The following is a 26,287-nucleotide window of genomic DNA, read 5'->3' on the forward strand; positions in this document are numbered from 1 at the left end:
ACATAGTCTCCAAAAGCTTTGAGCTTCTGAAATCTGAATCTGAACGATTGTGAACAAAGTTGGATTAATTTTTAAAAGTCATCCTTATTCTACATGCTTAAATGGCGCGCCGGTCACGCCGGGAAAATACGGCGGCGGCGGCGGCGGCGGCGCCGCGAGAACAGTCGGCGGCGGCGCACCGATGTCTCGGCGCACACCTCTAGTATAATGCCTAGAATACCTCTAGTAACGACACTGGCGCACGGCGGCAGCCATTTTGGGGCTTGACGCCAGGGTGGCCAGCTTTATGCGCCCTATTGCGGGTGACATTGACGGTTGGAATTGGCCCGGGCGCCGCTTGGCAACCATGACAGCTGTGTTTACTTTTCGAAGATTTAGAGAGAGAGCGCCGGTGCGATAGGGTCAGGCTCGGCTACGCTAGCGTAGCTTATTTAGTGACTCTATGTTACGGTAGAGCCACGAATTAGGCGACGCTTTTTAAACGGCTATATATGTTACGCTAGGCCTCCATCGTTCTTTCCAAGCGGGAAGCGATGCAGGCGTTTTCCACCTTCCCGCCGGTTGAAGTAGCCCAGTAAGAGCAGCACGGCATCGCCACTCTGTCTGGGAACTTGAAAACTCACTCTCAACGGGTCATACAGACGCACTGCACTCCGAAAATCATGACTTATCGAAGAGCGCGCGCGGCAACACAGAGGCACCAAAATGTCAGCGCCCATGGGTCTTCCCGGGGTAAACAAATGTCACGGGACGCGGTTCGACCAATGGCTGCTGTCGGCGGCATACAACAATTACAGAAAGAAATGCCGGTACTCTGAAACCTGATCTAGTGGTTCTAGTGGGCATAAAAGCGGGTGACACGCAAGAAGTGTACAGCGAGCGCACACCCCTGACCTTATCGCAGCTGTTTCCCTCTTACCTTGCGGGAGTTTCCTGGGTCGAGGGTCGCACGGACAGGACTTGGAGAGGCCTCGGCTGCAGTTCCTGGTGAGCGAATAAGTGATGCCCGCACTGAGCATCGCGTGCACGAACGCCGTTTCCCGGGTGGCTGTCGAAAAGGTTTAGGTTTAGTCTCTCTCATGACAATTTCCTGCCCCTATAACTAGTTTTCGGGGTCGCTGTGCTCTTCATTGCACTAATCACGAGGAAACGTACACATCAGAAATGGGTTTCCGTCTAGTCCCTCTGATATCACAATTTCCTGCCGTATGACGACTTTTCAGGCTCATGGGCCTCCAATCGCTCACTGCTCTAATGCACAGGAAGCGCGTTCACCAGTCACACAAGATAAAGTCCGCAACTTCTTAGGTTTCAGATTTGTTAACCATGGCAGCAGGATATTCATGTAGGCGGGCTATTCCGCAAAAAAAAATTCCTTCAATTCCGCTTGAAAAATTCCGCTTCGCGTTTTCGAGCGCTCACTAAGCTTTTCAGTTGCGCAGTTACATTTAATTGTCCCTGGTAGATTTTAATACCTGACGGTAATTATGTAAAGTATCCCTCTCCATTGACATGGTGCTTTACATGTTCAAAGATAGCTTCTGATCAACTTGCTATTAACGAAACCTTATAACGCATTGACTTGACGTTGAGGCGTGGTCAGGTTTGAGGTGAAGTTGGAGATAAGGCGAGCTTGAGGTAAAGTTTATCGTGTTTAACCTATGTTGAGCAAACTAGCTTAAGCAAATTCCACCTTCATTCTTATTAGGATTTCACGCACGAGAGACACACCTGGGCAGCGGAGGGCTTCGTATTAATTTTGACAACCTGGGGATTCTCAACATGCGCCGAATATCGACTGCACATGTGCGTTTTTCGTTTTTCTCCTCCATTGGAAAATGGTCGCCGTGGCCGGAATCGAACCCGAGTCTTTGGGCTCAACAGCACAACGCCTTAGCCACTCAGCCACAGCGGTGGGTCAAGCTATAGCTCATTGAGGGTTGAGGTTGAAATGAGGTAAAAAAAAAATTTGAAGTTTGAAGAAAAGTTTGAAGAAAAATTTGAAGAAAAGTCAAAGCTTCTGAGGTTTTGCTCTGAATAATAGTGTAAGATGACCATGAAGTCCCCCGCACACCTGTTTTCTCTCAACGTAGCTGGCTGGATCTTACGTCTGTTCATGATGTTCATGACGCACCACTGTCCGTCCAGTCATTCAGAGGCTTTTTTTGTGCTAGAGAAGCGGCAGTAAACTAAGTATCAACACATCTGGATAAATTTAATTGTATACATCTCCTGCTTGGTACCGAGTGACTAACTGAGTCCTTCCTGAATTATGAAAGGAATGCTTTCCAACTACACAAGTTACCACTACGATCAAAAGATGGCCTCACCCTAAAAAAGGCGGTGCTCGCGTCATGTTCAAAATCAAAAAAGTGCCAGTCACATAAGTATCAGGCAACAATCATTCTGGGAGGAAAATGGGAAAAGGTAATAGCAGTAATAAACATTATTGACGCAAGGTTGAGGGTAGAGGTGCGTTCCTTTATTTTTTTTTACTTTAATTTCACCTGGTTTGCAGCTTTTCTTATATACTGTAGGCTATTTCCACTAAATGTTTATAGTCGAGCGACTTTAGTTTTTTTTTATGAAGCCTGGGCCAAGCGGTAGTGCTTATTGGGGCACTATAGTGTATATATAGTGGGGCACTATAGTGGGGCACTATAGTGTATATAGTACTGGGGCACTATAAAGTGAGCTCTGATACCGGCATGGGTCTGACCTCCGCAACGCGCATGTTGCTATATTCTAGTCACAGGCTTTGTTCTACGCTTAAGTTGATGTATAAGATTGTGAGACGGTTCACCTCGAAGCTTGCGATGCTTGGGGACGATGTCGAAATCGGCCTCTGGGCAATTCCACCGGTCCCACTTGAACTGGGCTTGACACTCTTCTAGGGCTATTTGCATGCCGATGTCGATGTTTCCCACCGTCGCACGGCTGACCTGTCCGAAAAAAAAAGCACCAAGCACTTATACATTCGGGTGTGGTTCTTAGGCCAATGTTGAAATAAACTTTGATTTGATCTGTTTTTTTTTTTAATAATTGTTATGAGCACATGGGCGTGAATTACGAGTGTAAATACCGGCCAGATCGCGCGCAACGTTTGGCATTACTCGGGTCTGGGTAAACCTGAGCCAAGAATAGCCGGTAAGATGACGAAAACTGTATACGGGACATTAGAGAGTTTTAGTATAGCGGAAAGCACCACTTTAGCGCGCCCATAGCGTTAGCGGGCACGCTAACCGTAGCATAACGAGGCGCTATCCGTTGGCGATTGCGGCCCGCAAAACGTTAACGCTACAGCTAAAACGCTATACTAAAACTCCCTATTGTTTCCGCAAAGATCTATAGGCGTGAGGTAGACGAGGAAGGCGTCAAACATGCCTGACAGTTGAAAAGAGTGCAGGAGAGAGCTTCCGAGAAGAAGTAAGCCCTAAACTACGAGGGATTAGGATAACACCACCCCACAGGCTTAGTAACTGGGGGAGGGGGGGGGGGGGGCAGGCATGGTTCAAACCGAACGGGGCTGCCCACTGACCACCAAGGCCAGTGTTGCAACGTATACTGTTTACCACGTGGGAAGCTGTTCGCCCCTAAATATGCTACGTCTAAATGTTATGCCCCCTTTTTTTTCCTTTCACTCAAAGCGCCCAGCCGCCCCGACTTTTGTCCGTATACCTCAGAAACAGACACGCGCAGCGCCAAACCCCCGCGCCGTTGCTGCGACGCAAGAGAATAGCCGTTTTCCTTGCGCGCGTTTGCTGTCGTGTATACACCATTTTCCTTGCTAGAGATGGGCGCCGCCATTTGCTTTTTTCTGACCGGACGCTAGCGCCGTCTATGAAGCGACCGCCGAAACTTCCGCGCTGGGCTGTTAAGTGCTCCGTTCTTTCCGTGCGTCTGCTCGGTACCCGTGCATTACCAAGTGAACCGTAGTGGTTTGGCGTTAAGTTAGCGGTTGCAGTGCTTGTGTGTGTGTGTTCTGTTTTGTTTTCATCATATGCGGACGGATTTTAGGTCCTAATTTGCTGCCAGAGCGGGAATTCCGACCCCGGCTGTTGCGAGCAGCAGTAGCAGTGTGGTGGTGGTGCCGGTGGTGCTCCGCAGTTCCGCGATGTAAACGTACCGGTATGGCACCGACTGACATAGAAATCGATATCGGAGAGTAAATACGTGTTTTCAATGCCACCGTGCTTGTTATGTTCACCGATTAGTCATGTTTACGGAAGCGCGGACGTCGAATTCGGAGCGCGCACAACATATGTGGGTCACGGTGATCCGTGCTCGCGATGGACTTTCGACGAGGCGATTGCTACGCTGTTGACATTGCAATGCAATATAATCTTTCTTAACTAGACTTATGACGGTTACTGACGAAACGAAATTACCTGGGCGGAAAAATAACACGACCGCACAAAATTACTATTCGAAGGTTGAGCAGAAGGGTCGACGTTCGGGCGAGTTAATATTGGTTGATCATGATCGTGATCATGATTTACCTAACTCTGCGCAGCGCATATGGCCTGTCGCTCGGAGCCCACCTTTGTGAAACCGCTGCTTGCACCGCGAATGCTTTACGCGACCAGCAGTAACTGTTTTGTAATTGTAATACTTTAGATTCCGTGGCAACGCAAAAGGATTAGAAGCTTTTCCTTTGACCGCGTTGTAAACAGGTTGAGCTATTTTCCAAATGCAGCGTCCACGCGTATCTCGAGCTGCGTTTCCACATTTGGCTGCCTGCTTATCCTGCTGTCGACCAGCAGTGTGCGATGGAGAATGTTATCCTTTCATATCGTCTGGCAGTGTAATGCGTTGGCCTAAAAAAAGTAAACAAAACGCCGTGATTTTAAAGGTTATATTAGGTGAAAAGGGGATTGTTTAATGTCAATCGGCTGTAATGACCAAACAATATATGGTATTGTAAATTGACTACAAGGAACCAGAAGTTATTGTAATGTTGTATTGTATCGGCGCTCGTGAGATCCCCAGGTGGTCAAAATTAACCCGGAGCCCTCCACTACGGCGCGCCTCATCACCCAGAAGCGTCGGGGCGTTAAACACCATAATGAATCAATTAATCAATCAATCAATGCTGTATGGTAAATGATAAAGTTGCTTCTAACATTTCAGGGGGTTCCGTTCCCTGTCGCAGCTTTGCGTGTGATAAATGGATTTTGCCCCGCCTGCTTGCCGTCGCACCCAACAAACCCTGGAGTTGGTCGTTGGTACAAAGTCGTTGCGATTTATCAGCGGCATCCACCAATATCTCAACTCGGTGCGTGTTGGGAAGCGATGCAGCAAAAACACGCCGCAACCGCACTGCATTTTCTCCAGGCAGTGTCGTGCACATGCGTGCTGTCAGCGACTGTTTCTCGCTTTCTCTGGTTGTTCAATAACCCACCACCGCGCAGTGCTGACCAAGTGACGTTTGCGCCTTGAACGGCATCGCAGCATTGGCTAAAACAGTTGAAAGTTCCGCAAAAACTAAGCACGCGGTGCGAAATACCCCCTGTATACGCAGCGGAGCATACCGCGCCGAGCGATGTTAACAGCCCAGCGCGCACAGGCAACACTGGTCGGCCGCCGAGAGAACTGGTTTGAGAGTATTTTCCTCCTTTCCCGGCTGCTTATGGAAAATGGTGTATAGGACGGGAATCCACGCAAGCACCGAGCTGTAGAGGGGCCGTCACAAGTAATTGGAACAAGCATTTGTGAATATCACAAAATATTTGTCTTACTGGCTTTATGACAGCCATTACCGGTTTAATGAAGCTTTTTCTGTTACGCAGGACTCCTTTAAACGCACACCAATGTAGCCAGGCAGTTTCCGGAAGAAGAAATTCCTGTAAATGTACGAGACCATGTTCCAATTACTTTTGACGGAACTTGTACAGTCATAGTGAAATGAAACGCTAACACGGAAGTATGAACTAGTGCACACAAATAGCGCAATTCCTTTCCGCGCAAGGGAAATTATTGCGTGTCTTTATGACAATAACAAAAATCGAAAATGCGTATTTCCAACTATACTACTAGCGAGCCATTATTTTATCTCCTCTATCCATATTCATTGATTTTCTGTGTTCTGTCCATATTTTCGTGTTCGCGTTGCATGATTTGTCCCTGACTGTAAAAGTTTAGACGTAGCTCCTGGCACCGCGACCTTGCAAGCCTAACTGTTTATAGAAGAAGCGTTGAAAACGCGCTCTTTTCCTGCGATGGACCGTGGTCTTTGGGGCAATCTGATAGGAAGCTTTTTATGGAGACAAGTGCGTGTTTCCGGGAAGCGCATCCCCCAAGAGAACGTTGCCAAAGTTTTTCGCAACCATGGGCAGTGTGAGGCGAGACATGTGGCATTCATTCCCACTGTTGCCCTTCTCCAACACGTCTGCGCAGGTGGCCTGCTTTCATGTGCAGCTGATGGAAGCTCACCACGGTGACACGCTACGAGAGTTGCGCGGATGCAGGAGACAAGCTAGATCGCGTTACACAAAGCGAAGCATCCAGCAAAAAGAAAAAAAAAAAAACGTCCATGAGGGCATGACAACCGCAGTCGCCCGATGCGGAAAGTGAGAAAATTAGTGAAAGTATTACATATATCCCCCGGTGTGGCAAGTGAGACAATTAGTGAAAGTATTAAATATATCACACGATGCGGCAAGTGAGACAATTAGTGGAAGTATTACATAAATCAGACGGAATTCACACACACACACACACACACACACACACACACACACACACACACACACACACACACACACACACACACACACACACACACACACACACACACACACACACACACACACACGCACGCACACGCACACGCACGCACGCACGCGCGCACACACACACACACACACACACACACACACACACACACACACACACACACACACACACACACACACACACACACACACACACACACACACATTTGCAACATGGTAAAGGCAGGTATACCGTCCTGGAGGGCCCCATATATGTATCAAAACTTATGAACCCGTGCTAACGGATTTATTCTGTCATGATGATTTAAGAAAATTCAGCGAAAACTAAAGCAAAGTTGAAATTGATGCTTTACGCGAATAAGCTATACTTGGCTATGGCGGGTTGCACATATATAGGCTGCGAGGCACGGCGCCCTTCAGGCTCCATTACGGCACGGTTTGGCGCGCCGCGCCGTTGCCATGGTTGCAGATTAATTTTGCATCACCTAGCAAACTGTAAAGAGCGCTGAAACCTCGACAAATGGTCGCATTTGCTTTTTTTTTTCCGCCACCATAAAAAGCGCCTCTGCAGGCGGTATACCAATGGCCGGTTTCCTCTTGACTAGCACACGGCCATCGCGGCGAGTACAACGAAGGCTATTTAGAAAACAATCACCTAGGGGTGCACGTTTTCGGCTCCATAAAAAACTAGCACTGGAATTATGCTATACAACATGGTGGAACACGCATGAATGAAAATCTGCTTCTGCACGGCGGCTTTGTGCAAAATAGAGAAAATCTATATGTGGTGAGGAAGCCGAGTGCGTTCAAAATATCTGATAAAGGCAATCCGGGCGTTGGTCCCGAACGAATGTGGGGTGAAACAAACAAAACATACAGAACATGCGCTTATTTAGCTTCAAATGTTGGCGCGCGAGCATGCGCCTGCGGGGTGTTGCTAAGTTCGAGTGAAAATGCCAGTTTCAGTGTTTCGAAGTGCAATTCTGTGAGTGTTAATTAACCATTAATGAGTGGTTTCAAACGATTCCTCATGAAAGGACAATAATATAGCATGTGTCAACCTGTGACGTCACCCGGCCCCCCATCGGTCGCCTGCCAAATCTGTTGAAATAAGTCTCGTCAAAACGACGCTTCGCCATGCACAATTTACGCAAACCTCTACACTTTAAGACAGTCCTGCGGTTCTACTTCACCACAATGTGCTCGATTGGTAAATCCATGCAGGCAGTGAATGACAATATGGAGCATACGATCTGACTATATAGTTTGGTCTGCGCTGTGTAATATCACGCATGGTGATCTTCATTGCGCACTTCAGCTGTGCAGATCACATTTCTGGGTCCACTTTATGCACGTTGCTGTCATTCGCCGAATTTAATTTGTTGGCGGCATGGATTGGGCACTTGAGTGCATTGTGGGGAAGCTAAATTACGAGATTGCCTTGGGGTATAAAAGTTCCGGGGCGCAGTGCTATAGTGTGGCACACACTCCCGTAATTAGATGCGCGAATATATATAAAAAAAATCTCGTGCTCTTCCACACGCGTTAAAGACCCAGGGGCTGTTTCGTCCGTTTCAAAAGAGCCAGCTTAGCTCCCGCTTTAAGTCGTCGTGGCGTAGTTCAGGTCGGGTCCACAGGTAGCCAACGCTCTGCCTCTCTCGCTTTGAGGTGTGTCGTCCGCATTCAGCCGATCAGGGACCACCTGAAGCGAACGCTTAATTTTAAAACGGCCACCACCCCGAATGGCGCCTAATGGGAATACTCGTAATAAGCGCGAAATATCATTCGGACATGCCTGGCAATTTAGTTCGGTGAAGGAAAGGAAGCGTTGCGCAAGCGCAATCAGTGGCAACGTGCGGGTCACGCATTCGTGGAGTGCAATGGGTGGCCGATGGGCGTCTATATAGGCTTGAAACCTCACGCGGTGCACATGAATCCAGTGGTAGTGCGCCCGGCGTGCATATTTAGGCGAATTCAGAGGCTTTCTGACACTCCGATGGACTTGGCCCCCTTTTACTGTTTCACAAAAGATCTTCCGGCAGATTTAGTGCGACTAAGTTGCGGTAACGAGTTTCGTTGTAGGCTATGGCTATAAAACGCATATCACGATATAGGTGATATTCAATATTAGACGTTAAAAAGAGGCCAGAGGAAGTTCCCGCTGGGTACGGGTAGGGAACAGGGAATGCAAGGAAACACATCAAAATACATTAAAGGCCACTATACCCGTGATCCAGGCATCATGAGGTTCCTGAGGGACCTGCAATAAAGACATCAAAGTTACATACAAACCATTCATGTGTGTTATTTACGCTAGAATGAAAATTTCGGGGCATCAAATTTATTTACTCGTGTTTGAAATTTGTTTTATGGGGAGCGCTTTTTAGGTGTAGTTTATATAGTTCATTTAGTCAAAATGTAAATGTTTTCTTATTATATTTATTTCTTATTCTCGTTCTACGCCATACTTCCTTTCAACCCCTCGCCCATTTTACAATCGTATGGTAGCCAACAGGGTTTATACAGAGGTTAGGATCCTAATAACTTCCCTGTTGTTTTTCTTTCCTTCTTTATTAGGATTTTGTTCTGAGCAAATTCGTTCAGTGTTTTTATGTCCTTATCGTGTTTTTTTTACAATTCAAATGTTTTTATTTTCTCGCGGACAACGGACTTCATTTAAAATCAGTCATGGAAAATGAAAGAGATCTTCCATAAAACTTAGATCAAATGACAAAGGCACACAGGAGCATATATACAGCAAGCGTTTTACTGCGATTCATGAGCGCACTTTTGCGGGCGTGTGCGTGTAAGTGTGCGTGCGTGCGTGCGTGCGCGCGCGTGTGTGTGTGTGTGTGAGTGCGTGCGTGCGTGTGTGTGTGTGTATGTGTGTGTGTACATGTGCGTGTGTGTGTGCATGTGCGTGTGTGTATGTGCGGGTGTGCGTGTGCCAAGGTGGACAGTAGCGTGTCAGCTATTCCCCACGTTCGCAAGGGGCAGATTGGGGAAGAGTATCCCGACACTGCTGTTTATCCCTTACAGAGACACGCAGGTGGGCGCACCCATACACGCGCATATGTGGGCAAGTGCCTTGCCAATGCTTTCTTCGTTTACGCACCTGAGATTCGCATTCTCTGACTGGCCACCATTGCTCCCAAAGGGAATGAATGTGGCTTTCACATATGAGCTCTTTACCTCGTCAAGTCGGTGATATTGCATTCCTGGGCTATATCTGCTCTGTTTTTTAACGCTAGAAGCCTTTCTTGGCGCATCACCAGAGGATTTGAGTTCGAATTCGCGGGCCTGTGTTCTCTTCGGGTCCTTGGTTGGGTACGCAAGCCTCATTGGTGTGGGCAGCTCTGCCTTTTGCGGCCCTGTACGCCTGGGTCCACCGGCTCTGGGTACGAATAAAAGTATTATTATTATTAGTACTACGAAGCACCCCAGTGGCTCTCTCGGGATCTCCTCAGACTGTGACAGAGCGGGATTAACCGTTTCGTGTGCAGAGAGATCCGCCGCTCTTAGCGCTAGCGAGGAGCAGCATGAAATGTCCCTACCCCTTAATGAAATTCCCTGTAATGGCTGCGTAGCTCAGAATGGTGCAGGCCAGCTAGCGTCTTTCTGAGTTTGACATAACAGGGTTCAACAGTATAATAGATGTTAGCTTGATAATAAAACCCGTACTCGCGTCAACAAAAAAGCATTGCACTTTTAATAATATATCATTTCGGGTAATGCATAACAAATTGTGGGGTGTTCTTGGAATTTTCAGAGTATGTGAAGGCGAAAAAGCATAGATGGATCTCTGGTGGATATGCAGTTGAACTAGCGTGAACTGGAATATTGCCTGGCCTACACGGAGGTTTTCAATTGATAGTTGAATGTTTCCTTGGAAGTTCGCCCTATGCATTTGCAATGGGGCACTCGATACACAATTGGTTCTAAGGCCTTCGGAAGGCCTTTGAAACGGTCACGTAGAACAGGCATAATACCCCGGCTAAACTAGGGTCCGAATGTCATTTAAACTAAATGTCATTTGACTCAAATTGGGTGCTTCGAATGCCATTCAGAATCCCCCGTGCTACACTACAATTTCTATGGCATTTGAAAGATTTAACAATCGCTCGCCGTGCTGCATGGCGCTGCTGCTGTCGAGTTCTGTTTTTACGCAATAATGCAACAACCAAATTTAGCGGCAGCCTTTGGCATTAAAATGATATCAAATTATCTATAACGTAAGCTTTGACACGGTTTTGGCTTAATTCTGAATCGCAATGGAGGTTTTTTGTGCTGTCTGGCCACACTGGTTTGTCACTTGCTCACACTGGTGCTGAGAGTACGGAATTGTTACATCTTTATATCACGGTTTAAATGAACGAGAAGTAAACAAAGTCCCACAATTAAAAATATTTTGTTTGATTTAAGTACATCAGTAATGTATTTGTTTAGGCTGACTTGGAACGCTGTGCGCGAGAGTGCTTGAAATGGTATTTGAGAGCCCAGGGGCGGTATTCTCGTAACTGTCCCTTATGAAAACGTCCCTTTTGCGTCCCTTTCATCGTGACGTACTTCCGTTTAAGCAGTGGGCGTTGGCAGTAGGTTGGCCGCGCTTGCGTTACATCACTTCCGGCTGTTTGCTTTTAGCCAATCAGTGATCGCGAAAACAGACACTTTTGAAAGGAACGCAAAAGGGACAAAACTCGAGAATACCGCCCCAGATGTCTCTCTGGGTGCTCATTTGGCTCGAATGTCATTTGAGACGAATGGCATTTCAAAACCCAGTGGAGCAGCACAACTTGACATTCGGACGCTAGTGTAGCAGGGGTATTAGTCCTTCTAGTCCTACTCTCTACTGAACTTTGCAGCCGCGCCAGTCACCATTTAACCGGTCCCCTGGACAACCACCCTCCGAAGCTCCTTCCGCTCGCTCGCCATCGCCAGGAGTCATCTCTTAGACTCCGTCGATACCTCCACCTCTCAGAACCCTTTTCCGACCCTCCTTTGCCGCGGCGTGGTGTGTTGTTCTTCCTAAAGCCCTCCTCCGTCCCACCTCGGACACTGTTGTTTCCCTTTTTCGGCGCGATTCCCGGCTCGCGCCTCACGTTCCGATTTTATGTGCGATTCTGTGTACCTCACTACGATTTTTTAGAGCATTAGATCACAAGCGTGCCTTTTGTGAGGTGCAGAAAACCGTGAGGTACAAAAAGTAGGAGAGCGAGCCGGCTATCGCGCGCCGCGGAAAGAAACAGCAGCGCCGGAGGACGTCGGATGAAAGCTCTGACGAAAGGCGACCGAACGCAGCTCTTCAGGGAGGTAGGCCGCTGCCGCCCATGCAAAGTACCGAGTGGGCAAACAGGGGGCTTCTGGCGGCGGCAGCGAGCTGAAAAAGCTTCGTAGGGTGCCGGCGAAGGGGCTGGTCAAGGGGTGAAGGGCGCAGCCCGGAAGCGCAACGAATAGTTCAACCGCAGATAAACAGGAGGTCCAGTTAGACTTTCGCCTTCACATTCTTAGGGAGGTCGAAGCATTCGGCGTAATTTTTGTTCCCCATGCACTCCATGGTACATTGAGATCTAAAGCTTTCCCCTTAAAATATTACATTTTTCCCAAGCATCATAAATAGTAATCATGGAATCGAAGATTTATGGAAAGCTTACCCATGAGTTAATAATGACATCTTTGATAGAACAAGCCAACTCGATTTAGAAGGACTTGTTGAGCGAGTTGGTGCATCTTAAAAAAAAATAATAAAGCCGCCCCCCGCTCCTCCCAAAAGAACTGAAGACGAGTGAGAGCAGGACATGAGGACAGGCGAGGTCTGCGCCGGGCATCGTGTCCTGCTGTCTGTGGTCGCCAGCTTTTTTGGGGGAGTTTACTCTTTTTTTCTAACGAAGTAGTTCGTTGCTATTCATTAAAGCTTCACTTCAACGAAACCTTGATCGAAATCAAGATTTACTGCGGAAAAACAAAGCTTTATCAGTTAGAGTTACCGCGCCGGTTCAAATGCATTGCATCCAAATATCGTACTGAGCGTCGAAGGGAGGAGCGAATAAAAAAGCCCGCTCTAAATGCGCTGTCATATGAGAACACCATTTTTAAATTAGTATGCGATGTTCTTTTTTGCCGTAAATAGACAAAATGTCGAAATATTTACACTTCCATAACGCCGGGTTTGCTTTCTTGATTTTCAGCAATAAAGAAATGAGCTTCGGAAAAAAAAAATATTGCAAGGGAACAATGCAACAGGAAGTTGCAGTAAAACCCTGACCTGCCGTGGTGGCTTAGCGGCTCAGTGACGTTGTGCTCTGAGACTCAGTGAGCGATTTCGATGCCGGTGCGGCGGCCGTTAATTGATGGAGGCGAAATACGAAGAACACCCGTGCGCCGACATTTCTACCCATTTAGGAGAACCCCAGTAATTTAACCTAATCCAGAGCCCTTCACTACGACGCTCCTCATGGCCAAGGTGTTGCGTTGGCGCGTTATTTATTTATTTTTTTTTTTTCGCATTTCTCTATTTGTCGCAATTTTCATCATTCGCATACCTCGCGAAATTGAGGGGTACGTGATAGTGTCCCGGCCGGGGGATAGCCATACGGTGTAAGTATGAAATCGCGAAGTTTAGTAAGCGCGAAGTAAGGGGGGAGGGGCAATTAAGTCCCCAAATTCACAAATTGGGGCCCCGAAATTGTAGGGTTTTACATTGCTTTCTGCTTCGACGCCAAGAAATGCAGCGGATGTAGTGTTCTGAAGCATTTATGGCTTCAAATTGGAACTGTCGAACGGAACGTTTGGAGAATGCATATGGTTTCACTATGCGCGTCAGACAAAGGAGATTGCGCATCACTCTCACACAGCATCCAACAGACTCTGATATCATCAAGCAATACGCGTGACAATTGTAAGTGGCACAGCAAACTGAACTCGAGCCTGATTAACGTCTTTGTCTTTACCCAACCTCACTTCCGTCCTTTCGTTTAGTAGGATGACTAGAGCACGGTGGAAGAATAGACTATTCTTCCACCGAGGACTAGTGTAACTTAATCAAGGCGGCGGCAATTAACAGGCAACGCACACTCGCTCCACTTTCTCGGGCAGAACTCATTTCCTGCATGCTCGTTTCCAGTCCGAACAACATGGCTTCGAACCCACGAACACTCAAGAATTGCCGTGTTCCTTTTTTTTTTTTCCATGCCGGAATCCTATAGCGTCAGTCCTCACGGAAAGGCATTCAGGGGCCACTGTGTAAGGCACGTTCAATATTTGAGAATGTGGCTTGACACAAAGGCAAGAAAGAAACGCAAAAATTTAGAATTAGAAGTGTTCAGAAGTTTAACATGTGCATACAACGCGGCAATTTCACAAAACGCATTGGCTCGGTACTGTGGCGAAAAAAAAAAAATGAGCAATTACTGAAAAGTATGGGCAGGCTATTCGCTAATCCCTCCATACCATAATGACTACACCGGTAAATAACACCTCCAATTTTATAGTTTTTGTCACGCTGTGTACGTTCGTCAACTTTGTTCGCTTTCAATTTTCTGTGAAGCGATATTTATGGAATCCCCGGTGCTACGTACTTGCGAGAACACGGTTCACTGTTGATATCTAAGCATTTTTTAACCTTGCTGTTATCCTCATTTGCATGGACGGGGACTTCTGTGATATTATGCACGCAAGAAATCCAAAGTACTTCAAAGCTTCAAATGCAAATGATTCTGTTCTAATCAATTCCCCCAAAGAGGCTCAATGCATTCCCACCGAGCCACAAGAAACCTGGCGTAGTCGCACACCTGCCCCCATCCGCTTTCACTGCTTAGACATCTCTATCGCGGCTGCTGCAACTCCTACAAAGTGCCGTTAAAGTGTTATTTCAGGAAAATTGGACCAAACTCCCGCAACGAGACTTGAATGGAGCGGTTGGACTTACCAGGCAGTCGTGTTGAGCACGAAGACGGTCAGGGTGGAGAGAATGTATGTCACAACTCCCATGGTGATGTGTGTGACTGCGCGTACCGAATCCCAGACCGTGTTGTCCAGCTTCCAAGCTACGCGCAAGTGACCCGGTCAAAGGATTAGAATGCTCTGTGGGTCGAGAGTCACGCGGTCCGGAGGCGGATATTACTTGCACTGACCGCCACATCTGGAAACAACTGGCCGAGGAGTCGATCACAGGCCGGAAACGCAGGTCGCCGCCGGAGCCCCAGTAACGGGCGGCGTGCAGGCGGCGCAATGACGGTGGTCCAAGGGGTTACAATGCTGGACCACAGTCACTGGGTGGTCGAAAACGGCGGTGCGACACCGAGAGGAGGGCTCTTCCCAAAGGTGTGAGGAGGAGGCTTTCACCGTCCCTCCGAAGATACGGGATGTCGGGCACCGAGAAGACATGCGGGCAGACGTTCACCCCTCCGCGGATCCTCCTTTCCACTACGCACGGCTTACGCAGGCCGGTAGCAGCCTGGAGATGGGCATCGCAGCGCAGAATGAAACCCTCAGTGGCTAAAGCGTCACGCTGCTGATCCCAAGGACGCGGGTTCGATTCCCGGCTGCTTTTCTGAAAGAGGCGAAAAGCGAAATCGCCTGTGTGTTCGAGATTTCGGCGCACGTTAAAGATCCCCAGGTGGTCAAAGTTAATCCAGAGACCTCCACTACGACGCGCCCCATCACCTGTGTAGCGTCGGCGTGTTAAACCCCACAATCAATAAAACTGAATTAAACCCAGTAACGCGGGCTCGCCACAAAGCAAAGACCAATGCTCGCTCGGTTTTGGTTTTGTGTTTGTGCATGTGTGTGAAAGATGACGTCTACAGTGGTAAGTCTCCCACCCCGTACAATCCGGTCCGATTTCTCTGTTAATTCCCGTACATCTAGGGTTGTTCATTTTCGGGTTTTATATATTTTTTAAATCGGGGGATAAAGATTGAGTGTTATTTCTCAAACTGATACTTGGGGTGAAATCGGGTATTTTTTTATAAAACCATTCCGAAGTTCGGTTTTTTCCGGGTTATATCTACAGATGTATTTCTCAGAAGATATTGTGAGCTTCTTAACTCTAACGAGCTAAAATTGGGGTTTGAATCTGGTAATGAGGGGACGTCAGGGCTTCCCAGCAAGTACTCTAGGAAAATGCGTGTTTTTTTGTTAAAGATCAGTAATGACAGTGAAGAGCATTCATAACTTCAAAGAAATAAAACATTTTATTCACAAAAAGCTGACCATCGATGTTTCAAACATCCTTGTTTCCGCACATTATCATCTGCATGCGCATGCACAACATGTCGGTCTCCATTCGAGACCTGTACGATTGTTCAAGGTATGTCAGCAGGGAGGAAGTTCTCTTGACATCAGAGCTTCCGTTAGCTGGAATGTCAGTGCAGCACTTTCCAGCACGAGGTAGCGAGCCGCAGAGTCATGCCGATGCTCAATGAGTTCGAAAACTATTTTTGTGGGGCTTGCTTCAACAAAATACTGGTAGAGAACGGCGGACCGTCAGCCCACAATTGTGCAGATCGTTGCTTTTCAAAAGTCCATTCGGGGAGAAGTCGGGTTTAACCCGATTATCCTGCAACATGTTCGCGGTGTCAAAATGTGGTCAAATCGGGTTTTACCCGAAAACGAACATCCCTACATACACCCCGCACGTACAAACGCTGACAATGAGAGGCATGATGCATAAGTAGTATGTGTCATTCTTTTTGCCGCTTGACATCCTAAGACTTTGGAACCAACAAAACAAAAACAAACTTGTGTAAGCCGTGCACCAAGGACGAAAGGACGGGACAACGCTTCATCCCGCTGCTCTTCCTTTGTCCCATATGTGCGCTGTTTCTGGAAGTTCGCGGTCGTGTAGCGACCAGCCCGAATTTTCACTTTGTCGAAAAAATTAAACCTGGTCTGGTGAGCCACCAGTCGAAATATTAGCGGCTGTATAGACATTCTTAGTTTGAAAATTCGACGTTGCAGCTGCTCCGACTGTTCAGGTGTCCACTGGAGGCAAGACACGGCGGCGTTTTCTTGTAAGCTTCCCAGCGCGACCTCTGACTCAGGAAAATACTCTCGCCGGTCAAACGAAGGCGGTGGTCCTGAGGGGAAGCAGCGGGCCATGATAGCTGTTTACGCTGCTCTGGAGCCGTTTAACGGACTAGGATTCGTGCAGAAGGCACCACTGATAGTTAGGTTCTCGCTACATGATCGTTGCGGATTTTGTTCTAATAGCCGTATGGTACAATATATTACATGTTAACGAAAGGACAATACAACTGACTTCACAGAAAATGAAGAAAGCTTTAGCCATGCCTGCTCGGGCGAGTTACAGCCTAAATGTTTACTCCGACCCTTTGCGTGGCTTCCGAGACAGAATTCTCAATTCAGGCGGGAGAGATTGTTTACATCACATGAATATTATGCGAGTATGACGGAGCATCAGTTTGGATTTGAATATCAAGGTTAATGATTATATTCAGTCTCATATAAAAAAATTCCAGCACCTCCACTTCGCGGATGATGGCGAGGGTGCGGAGTACGGAGACTCGAAATGACATCCAAGTTGCGCCCAGAGTGACATCCGATGTGCGCCCGACCGTCATTCGATTTGAGCCGTGAGTAGCATCTTGATTATTCCCTAAATGAAACTGCAACGCACGGCTCAAATCGAATTTCGCTTGATTTTCGCTTGATAGTTGTGTGCGCACGGGTGGACGCAGACGTACATTGGGAGGTCCTAAGGTGATCCGCACAGTTACAGCCGAGGGAGTAAGGCGTTTGACTCTCGGGTACTAACTCACGGTCGTAGCCCAATGGGCAAGACGACTGACACTAACTCTATCTGGTCTCCAGACACAGGCTCGAATCCTGCCGGTGCCTGTGTGATTTCTTGCTATTGTAAATGCTATGCGCACGGACGCGGACGGACATTGTGCGGTCCTAAGGTACTCCGCACCTAAAAGCAATACGAAGTCCACGACAAAACCATCGTGCAGCTCGGCTGGTAAAGCTGAACAGCTTTACCAGAGTACTGAATAACAGTGAGTTATTTTCCGGGTATTACCTCGTGGCAGCATCCTCCATCCTTCCATAAGCTTGTTCTGAGCAAATCACAAGCACTGTAATTCAGGATCAGTAGAATCCGTTAACCTCGGCCACATTGTGCTTAACCCCTTTCATCAAAAACGAGCTTCAACAAAACGACGTTTGTCCTCGGCATATGTTCGTCACCTGCCGTAGTTTAGGTACGTCGAGACACCGCTTTCCGGTGCAGCATCTCGTGTGACAGTGCTTTGGAGACACGTGTTTATCAGCCAGCGGCGACGCATTGTTGTTGGCCCGTCGCTGGCTTTGTGCTCACCGGACCCCCCGGCTGGCTCCGCGCCCGAAACGTTTCTAGTTAACGCGACTACCTGATCAGGCCCAGAGGGCGGTAACGCGTACGACGCTTAAATCGTTCCGAATGACCGTCTCAAGTGTGCCCGCCGGTCCCTCCGCGATCGCCGTCGCGGGCCCACGCCTCCTTTCAGGAAGCCAGCTTCTTTCTATACCAGCCACCGCACTTTCCCGCCCGCACTCTGCCGCTTGTTAACACAAATCGCCGTGAAAAGGAGGGCCTGTAATCTTTCCAAGGAATGGGTCAGCCTTTACTGCGCGCGTCCGAGTGTACGGGTTTTGCAAGCTGGCCTCCCCATGTGCAGTACTCTCCGTTTTGTTGTTGTTGTTGTTTGTGCTTGTATTTCTTTTCACTGTTTCATTTATTTCAAAAATCTTTCCGCCACTTCGCTCCCCTTTCGTCAGCTTATGTAAAACCGAAAGTGAATCTCTAGATATTCTTCGTGAGTTGCTGCACGCTGCAGTGTGTGAAGGCGTCCCCATTCGCGGAAGCCAACGTTGCCGCTTGCTGCTCAGCCACCTTCATCCGTGCAGGGGACTTCGTGTTCTTGCAAGGGAATTCGTGTTCTCTGCGAGTGCGAGGTTTCAGCGTCAGCAGAATGCTAATGTAAGAACTTCTATTTTCTTAACGGAACCGGCCAAGTATGTTGGCTTGTTTATTAGTAGTCTTTTTCAACTCAACATGAGTCGTGGTCTATGTTTGGGGATAGTTTGGGGGGCACACCCACTGCCCCCCATCGTTTCACTGAGGGCACAGCTTTGTCGCTTCGCGCCCTTGCCACTGTGCTTTTCTGCGGCTCACACTGAGTGCACAGCTCCTCAAAGCGACGGACCCAACCCCAGAACACATGCATTTGCTTGGCGCTACCCCGCCGTTTCAAAGCGACGGCTCGTCGTTTTAGAGAATTGGGCCCCATATCTGCATATGCACTCTGCTGTGCCCTGGGCTAGGTGTTTCCTTTCAAGTCAGACATGAAGCTATTTTTGCTGCTTCTGTTCTGCACCAATGCGGGATTCGCTAACTGGGTGAGAAAGAAAGATGATATTGATGTGGAGGATAACTTTTTCCTGAAATTCACTTTTTTTAGCTTCCTGCATTTGTGCGCATTGCGCTAATCCTACGTTCAGAATTTGCCTCGTTAAACATATTCGCCGCCGCCTTCTAGCCGCCTCTGTCGGTGCAAGCATTCAGGTATGGATGGCTCTGCTTGTACTGCCGCGCAGCAAACAAACTAAAGCGATTCCTTTACGCATGCATTATATTTTCGCGTTTTCCCGAACGAATTAGCTCATACATTTTAAGAAAAAAGCACTTCATTTATTGTAGGTTTAATGCACCGACGCAAAGCAGGCGATGAGGCGGGCCGTAATGGAGGGCTCCGGATTAATTTTTGACCACCCGGGGATATTTAACGTGCGCCGGAATCTCGTACACACGGGCGTTTTTGCTTTTCGCCTCCATCAGAAAAGCGGCCGCCGCGGCCGGGAATCGAACCCGCGTCCTCGTGCTCAGCAGCGCAACGCCTTACCACTGAGCCATCGCGGCGGGTAAGAAGAAAAAAACACTTAGGTTAGTGGCCAATATTTCTGGCCACACCTCGAAAAAAAGTTGTTTACAGACCAGCTGCCATAAGAGTGAGCCAAAAACCTTGAGCCGTTCGGCAACTTTGGCGCACTTATGGGCCGGTGTCCTCAGCATCCCCAGCGCTCAGTCGGCTGCTCCAAGCGGTGGAACCGGAACGAGGCCTCTCGTAGGGACTCAGTGAAACGCCAGAGGTTGGGTTGAGGGCACGCGTGCACGAGCGCTGGGCATTATCTTGGTATTTTTAACTGTGGACACCATACAAAAACGATTTGCTCAACAGCTTCGCAAAATTAAAGAAAAGACATCTTATGCACATATCTCGAAGAAAAACAAATGAATGCGACGGGATCAAAGAACCATTATTAATAAATACGTCAACAAGACGATATTTCAGATAAATTGAAAGCATTTAGAATTATGGGTTATTAGAAGGCCCAATATGAACATAGATACACGTGGAATAAATTCGAACCAGTGAGTGTGTGTGTGTGTGTGGGGGGGGGGGGGGGGGGGGGGGGGAGTTGGGGTGCGTGCGTGCATGCATGCGGGCGCACTTTAATTACTCAATTATTGACCTGCTTCTATCTCTCTTTGTACCGAAACGTCGTGCACATAAAAAAACGGAGCCACGATGAAAATACTCCCGAAGCGGCTAAAAAGAGAAAGCCCCTTTTTCCTGCGATGCGTCAGCACAGCTGCTCCCCAGTTCCAGCGCATTTCCTCATCGCAATCGCAGAAGCGGTTTTGTCGTTTTTTCTCCTTCACTGGAAAGCAGTGAGCACCGCCGCAAGACGGACCGAATATCCTCCTTGACAGAGCAAACGCCCGGCATTACGGCGAGTTTGCTGAGCCGACCTCGAAGTAATTAAACGAATTTATCGAAATTGAATTGAAGCAAACAAAAACGCTATTATTATTATTATTATTATTATTATTAGTAGTAGTAGTAGTAGTAGTAGTAGTAGTAGTAGTAGTAGTAGTAGTAGTAGTAGTAGTAGTGTGGTGGTGGTAGTATTACTGCTGCTGTTATTGTTGTTGTTCAATGCAGAGGAGGGAGACGACGGTGTTCTGCGGCGCCATACCAGGCCAACGGCGGCCAGCCTCCTCCTTTGACAAGAGGTAACTTTCCGCGGCGCCCGGCTGTCGCGCGTGTGAGTACCGGGCAGCGCCTTTCTGCCCGCGGAAAGCTCCGCGGTAACAGGATTGTCCTGCACCTAATCAGCTCGTCACGGCTACGGAGGTCATGCACGCCCGCAGCGTGGAGGCGGGTGGCGACGGCATGTGGTCGCCGGGCGGCTCCGTCTTCGGGTCGGCGGAGTGACGAGGCGGAACGACTTGCGACGAGGCGCGCCTCTTTCTTCTCCCATTGGGCGTGCACCGGGAGAAGACAGGCGCCAACGGGATAACGTGGCCAGCAAGCTCCAATGTTGTCGGGGTCAACTACTGATGCCCACTAGTGCTGGTCAATGGGGTCAACCGCAGGCGCCCTCCGCGCTCCGTTCAACTTGACGTCACATCATTGATGGTCGACCTTGAACTGCGCTGTCTCGAACTGTGTGGTGCCTCCCGAAAGGTGGTTACGGAAGGTTCACGATAGAAGGGGGCGTGCGGGTGGAGCCTGCCCACGCTGTACGAAGGAGTAGCACCACGAAAACGTGGTGTCAAATAATGATGCCTGCTGAGTCAATTCAAACGAAGCTGATTACAATGAAACCGAAAAGTACTAAAGGGCCGAGGGGGGGGGGGGGGGTAGTAAAACTGCAAGTTAATAAGACATTGTGTTACGGTGACCGTAATTGAAATGTGTACCGCAAAATGAACAGTTGGCGGCATTCCCTAGACTGTTGGCTTGATGGTCGCCGCATCAGCTCCAGGGGACGACGAGCCTTGGGCGCGACTCTTCGCCAGACTAGCCCCATGGGGCTCAAATAAAGTTTTTATCTCTCCCTCTCTCTCCCGGCTTTTTTTTTTTTTTTTAATGCGTAAGCATTCTTGGCCGAATGCGTATCAGCACCAACCGGATAATACCCTGCATCGGGAAACGGAAAAAAATGGATTCGGAGAAAATGGTTCCGGAAGAAATGGTCCCGAAAAAAATCGCCCCGGTGACAATCTAGGGAAAAATGGTCCCATGCTTGTTAGTCAGATCTGGGGCGGTATTCTCGTAACTGTCCCTTTTGAAAACATCTTTTTTGCGCCCCTTCCTCGTGACGTACTTCCGGTTAAGCAATGAGCGTTGGCAGTAGGTTTGCCGCGCTTGCGTTACGTCACTTCCGGTTGTTTGCTTTTGGCTTGCCAAAAGGGACACTTTTGAAAGAGACGCAAAAGGGACAAAACTCGAGAATACCACCCCTGAACTTTTTTGTGTTTTGTCCCTTTTCGTTTTAGCTAACGGGTTGAGGAAGAGATGGAATGCTTTAATATTCCTATAAGGGGCAAGAAATGAACGCCCGTGGAGGCTAAAATCAAACAAAACAAACTGGGTGGGCCGACAGACTGACGGACGGACGGTTTGACGGATGGATGGGTGGGTGATGCATGCACAAATGGATGGATGGATGGATGGATGATTGGATGGTAGGACTGAGAATCGATGAAAAATTTTAATCTAAGTAATTGGCCGGCAATTTCGATAAATTGATTGGTTTATCAGTTGGTGTGGATTACAAAAAGAATTAAAAAGTGATACCAGATTTCGAGTTCCAAGTCTCTTTTTTTGCTATCAAGTCATCAACACAGAGGCGTGTAAATCGTATACGTTCCCCAACTTTAAGGCGATATCGTGCGTGCGCGCACGCGTGCGTGAGTTTTTATGTATTTTGTATGTATGTGTTTTTACATTCGCTGCGACCAATTATTGCTATCTACACTGTTATATAACAAATAACTGTGGTACCTCCGCCGATTCCGCTTTTTTTTTTTTTTTGCAAATGAACGGCGTTGCACGGTAAGATTTCACAATGTTTTTGTGTGTTTCCGTCGTTTTTTCGAGATTTTTTTATTGTTGTCTTTGTTTATGAGGGATACATGTAGTCTATTTTGCAGGCTTACGTTTGTAACTTTTTGTTTTTCTATTTTTCATTTTGTGGTTTTCAAAATTTCATGCAGCCAATTACTTCTATTTACGTAAAATATAACGATTAAATGTGTTAACTAAGCCAATTACACATTTCGCGAAAACACAGGGGGTTTTCCGTCCTGCTTTTTTGATCTTGTATAAAAGCCTGCATGCATCTTTGTGCAGGCCCCGCTAAATGGATGCTAGGAGCAGCGCTAGCGAGGGGCGCTTTCCGCTTTTCATCGTTTGTCTGGGGAAGCCGTGTTGCCCGTCTAGCCGATACAATAATCCCAGCCAGGGAAGGGTGATCTATGTCCTTTTGCGGCGAGCCGCACCTTTGTTGTCGTAGGTCTAAGCGGCGCCGAGGGTATCTTGTGAAGCCGGCAGAAGGTCTCTCTAGTTGACTGGGGAGATTACTGCATTAGAGCGTGAAAAGGGCGGGTGCGTCCTGGTCGGTGGGGTTACCGTCGATGCGGCGTCATTCGTGGGGCCTGAGATGAATAGAGAAAGGCGCGCCGCGGCGCTTGGAAAAGTTGTACCGGCCAAGGTACACAGTGAAGTTCAAATTCGTAGCAGGTCTATAGTGTCACTGCTACGACGTATATATGTGACGAGGGACTGACCGCTCCTTTTGTAATGGACACGCCTGGTTGACAAAGGCGGGAATGTCTTCGGCGCTGAACATATTGTCGGCGCACGTCGCTTTATTACAGATTTATTACTCCAGTTTCATTACATTAAACAACGCCTTCAAGGCCGTGTCCCGAAAGAGTGTGAGGAGGAACTACTAACACACACTGGGCCACGTCAACCAAAGGTTTATGCAGAAACAATCATTTTATCCGCACTCTAGCGCTCACTCTCAAACTCCAAGGCATTCCTCAAAGGGCTAATAAAAACCAACCGACTCAGCAACTCCGAGCGCTGCCCATCGGCTTTTGGGGATTCGGGCTTTTCGATGTAGGACATTTCTGTGCAGGACGTCTCGGTGCAGACATTTCGGTGCACGGACATTTCGGTGCTTGTTTGTTTGAAACAGACGTCATATTTTATTTACGGATAACGTGCGTGATGAACCATAATCTAGCGCAGTGATTGCATCTTTAAATTGATGCCGTTTTTGATTCTTATCAGTTATTGCTAGAAATTGAACATTTGTATATTTTTGTTTACTACCTTGTTAAAAAAACCTGTTATACAGCCAAGTGATTGAATTCCTTTGCACAGGTTTTTTTTTTTTTTAATTTACGACATTACGTTAATTTATATTCGCCCGAGCGAATATAAATTAACGCCTTCCCGCTAAAAGGATCCTTTTTGCGGCACGCAAATCAGCTCAGACAATTATCAAGTGTTTACGGTGTTGTAATGAATTTTTAGTAGTTTTCTCTAAATGAAAGGCCCACTTTCATTATAAAAAAAAAAGCGGTTTTACTGCCGCTTATCAGTTGCCCCCAAAAATAAAGAATACTATCTCATGAAAACTTTTATGTAAGCTGCGCTGTCACGCTAAAATGAATTGAAAACACTGATGTCGCTAGCTTTTTTTGAAAACAAGTCTATAGGATGTTGTCGTGGAAGAAGAACAGGCCTTTCTGAAAACAGCTGATAAAGCTCGTACGGGTTGTACGTACAAATACCACTCATTTCCATATTAGGGTTTTATGTTTGCACGCGTACTTTCATCTCATTGTAATTCTTTGTCCCAGCCTCCCCCCACCCCCTCCCCACCCTCGTCTTTAGGTTTCAATCTCCCCCAGATTTATTTTTCACTGATTCATATTATTTTCGGTTTCCCCTGAAAACATTACAGACCTCCCAAGTGTCACCGCATTGATGCAAGAAAACGGGGTGTAGGAACAAATGGTCCCGGAACAAATGGTCCCGAAATAATTGGTTCCACTTTGTTAGTAGGAACAAATGATTCCGGAGCATACGGTCCTGGAACTTCTGGCCCCGGAACAAATGGTCCCAGGTACCTCTCCGGGCAAAATGATTTATAAAACTCCACGTGGGTTCTATGTTTAAATTTGTTGTATCTTGATGGAGTGCAGTTTATAATTTCTTTAGTTTCTTTATTTTTGTTTTCTTTGTTTTTCAGAAATCATTAAACCGGTTATCTCAATTTGCGCTATTGTAACGATTAAACGCGGCATTTCTGCCACCCATGCATTTTTTTGCAAGTGCAGGGCATTACACAACTGGCCATTTTTGCGATTTTTTTTTATTCACACTTTCGTCGTTCTTCTCAGGTCTTTTTTTTATTTTAGTCTTCGCCTTTTTTATACGTTTAAGACGAATATTCTTAATTATTATTACTTCTCTCTCTCTCTCTCTTTCGTTATTTGATTTTTGTGATATTTTCATTCCGGTCTTTTTTATTTTAGTCTTCGCGTCTTTTATACGTTTAAGACGAATATTCTTATTTATGACTTCTCTCTCGCTTTCGTTATTTTTTTTTATATTTTCATTTTTCTCTGTTTTAGACTTTTTTGGTGGATCAAAATATTGTTATTCCAAATATCTGCCTTGTCATTACATAACGAATGAATGTGCTACTTGCAAACACAGGGGGAAAAAAGAAGCCACGTGAGAAGCATGCGGCTGCATGATTTACGGAAGACGTAGAGGCATGCCTCAGAAAGAAGCACCATCAGTTTCTTCTGAGCAAGCACTTCACGGGTGCGTGCGTAGTGAGTTCTCGCCCCCCTCCTGCCCCTCTGAAGTTTCCTCAGTCACCCCAACTATTTCCAGGCGCGGCCAGATTTAACGCTCCCTTTCCGATTAAGAAGATAGTTTGTGAGTCCGGCTGTGTTCCAGGAAGCCGCACCTGTCGCGAGACGCCGCTAGTAAGCCAGGTTGGTGACAGGCAGTCTCGAGACATGCGGACTGGTCGCGAGCACCGGCTGAGCCGCTGATCAAGCCAGGCTGTCGCGACAGTCAGCACCATGGCCAATTTCTTCTAAAGAGGGCAATGAGGGCCATCTCAAGCAAAGAAATATATGCTACCGAAGCGAGTGCGCTACCCCCCCCCCCCCCCCCCCCCCTTTTTCCTGTTTTGACCTTTGCTTTTTATGCGGCGTCTAAAGGGGCAACTCTGCCGGTGGTGGTGCATCAACCTGCAGCAATCGACTGCTTTTCATTGAACCATGACGTGTGACTGTGTTTGTTTCTCGAAATTTTTGGCAGCGTAAAGCCGCCAGCAAGACGAGGGAAAACATGTTTATGTGTTTCCGCGAATAAACGGCATATATCTGTGCTCAAATACAGCTGCGAAAAAAAGTTTGTTGTCGATGGTGGGTGACAAACTTCGCGTATGAGCTCACCTGCTGCCCTAAGCACGACTTCACGCTCCCCGAAACAAGGCGTCAACATTAACAAATCATGTAAGCCAGTAGTCTCCTAAACATTGCAGCGAGATAAGAGGCGTAATAATAGCTACATTGCCCATTTTCGGAGAAAACAAAAGTTATAAGCTGCAAGGCGCAAAATTATCAAGGTCCAAAATCTTGATTAGTGCCACTTCACTTGATCCGA

The 26,287-nt window shown here is 47.5% G+C and overlaps 1 protein-coding gene across 1 annotated transcript in view; it reads right to left on the reverse strand.

Moving 5' to 3' along the window:
- The window catches only part of LOC144159676 (protein Wnt-8c-like), a 35,358-nt gene extending 20,638 nt beyond the window's left edge, over positions 1-14,720 (reverse strand). The window contains exons 1-4 of the mRNA XM_077691317.1: positions 14,659-14,720; positions 8,961-8,994; positions 2,804-2,942; positions 920-1,048 (exon numbers count right to left, since the gene is read on the reverse strand). Of these exons, the coding sequence (XP_077547443.1) occupies positions 920-1,048; positions 2,804-2,942; positions 8,961-8,994; positions 14,659-14,720 (364 nt within the window). The remainder of the gene's footprint in view (positions 1-919; positions 1,049-2,803; positions 2,943-8,960; positions 8,995-14,658) is intronic.
- Between the last annotated feature and the right edge of the window lie 11,567 nt (positions 14,721-26,287).

This window comes from Haemaphysalis longicornis, unplaced genomic scaffold (genome assembly GCF_048455015.1).
Source record: "Haemaphysalis longicornis isolate Haplotype H1 unplaced genomic scaffold, Haemaphysalis longicornis Haplotype H1 scaffold_1, whole genome shotgun sequence".
Taxonomy (NCBI): domain Eukaryota; kingdom Metazoa; phylum Arthropoda; class Arachnida; order Ixodida; family Ixodidae; genus Haemaphysalis; species Haemaphysalis longicornis.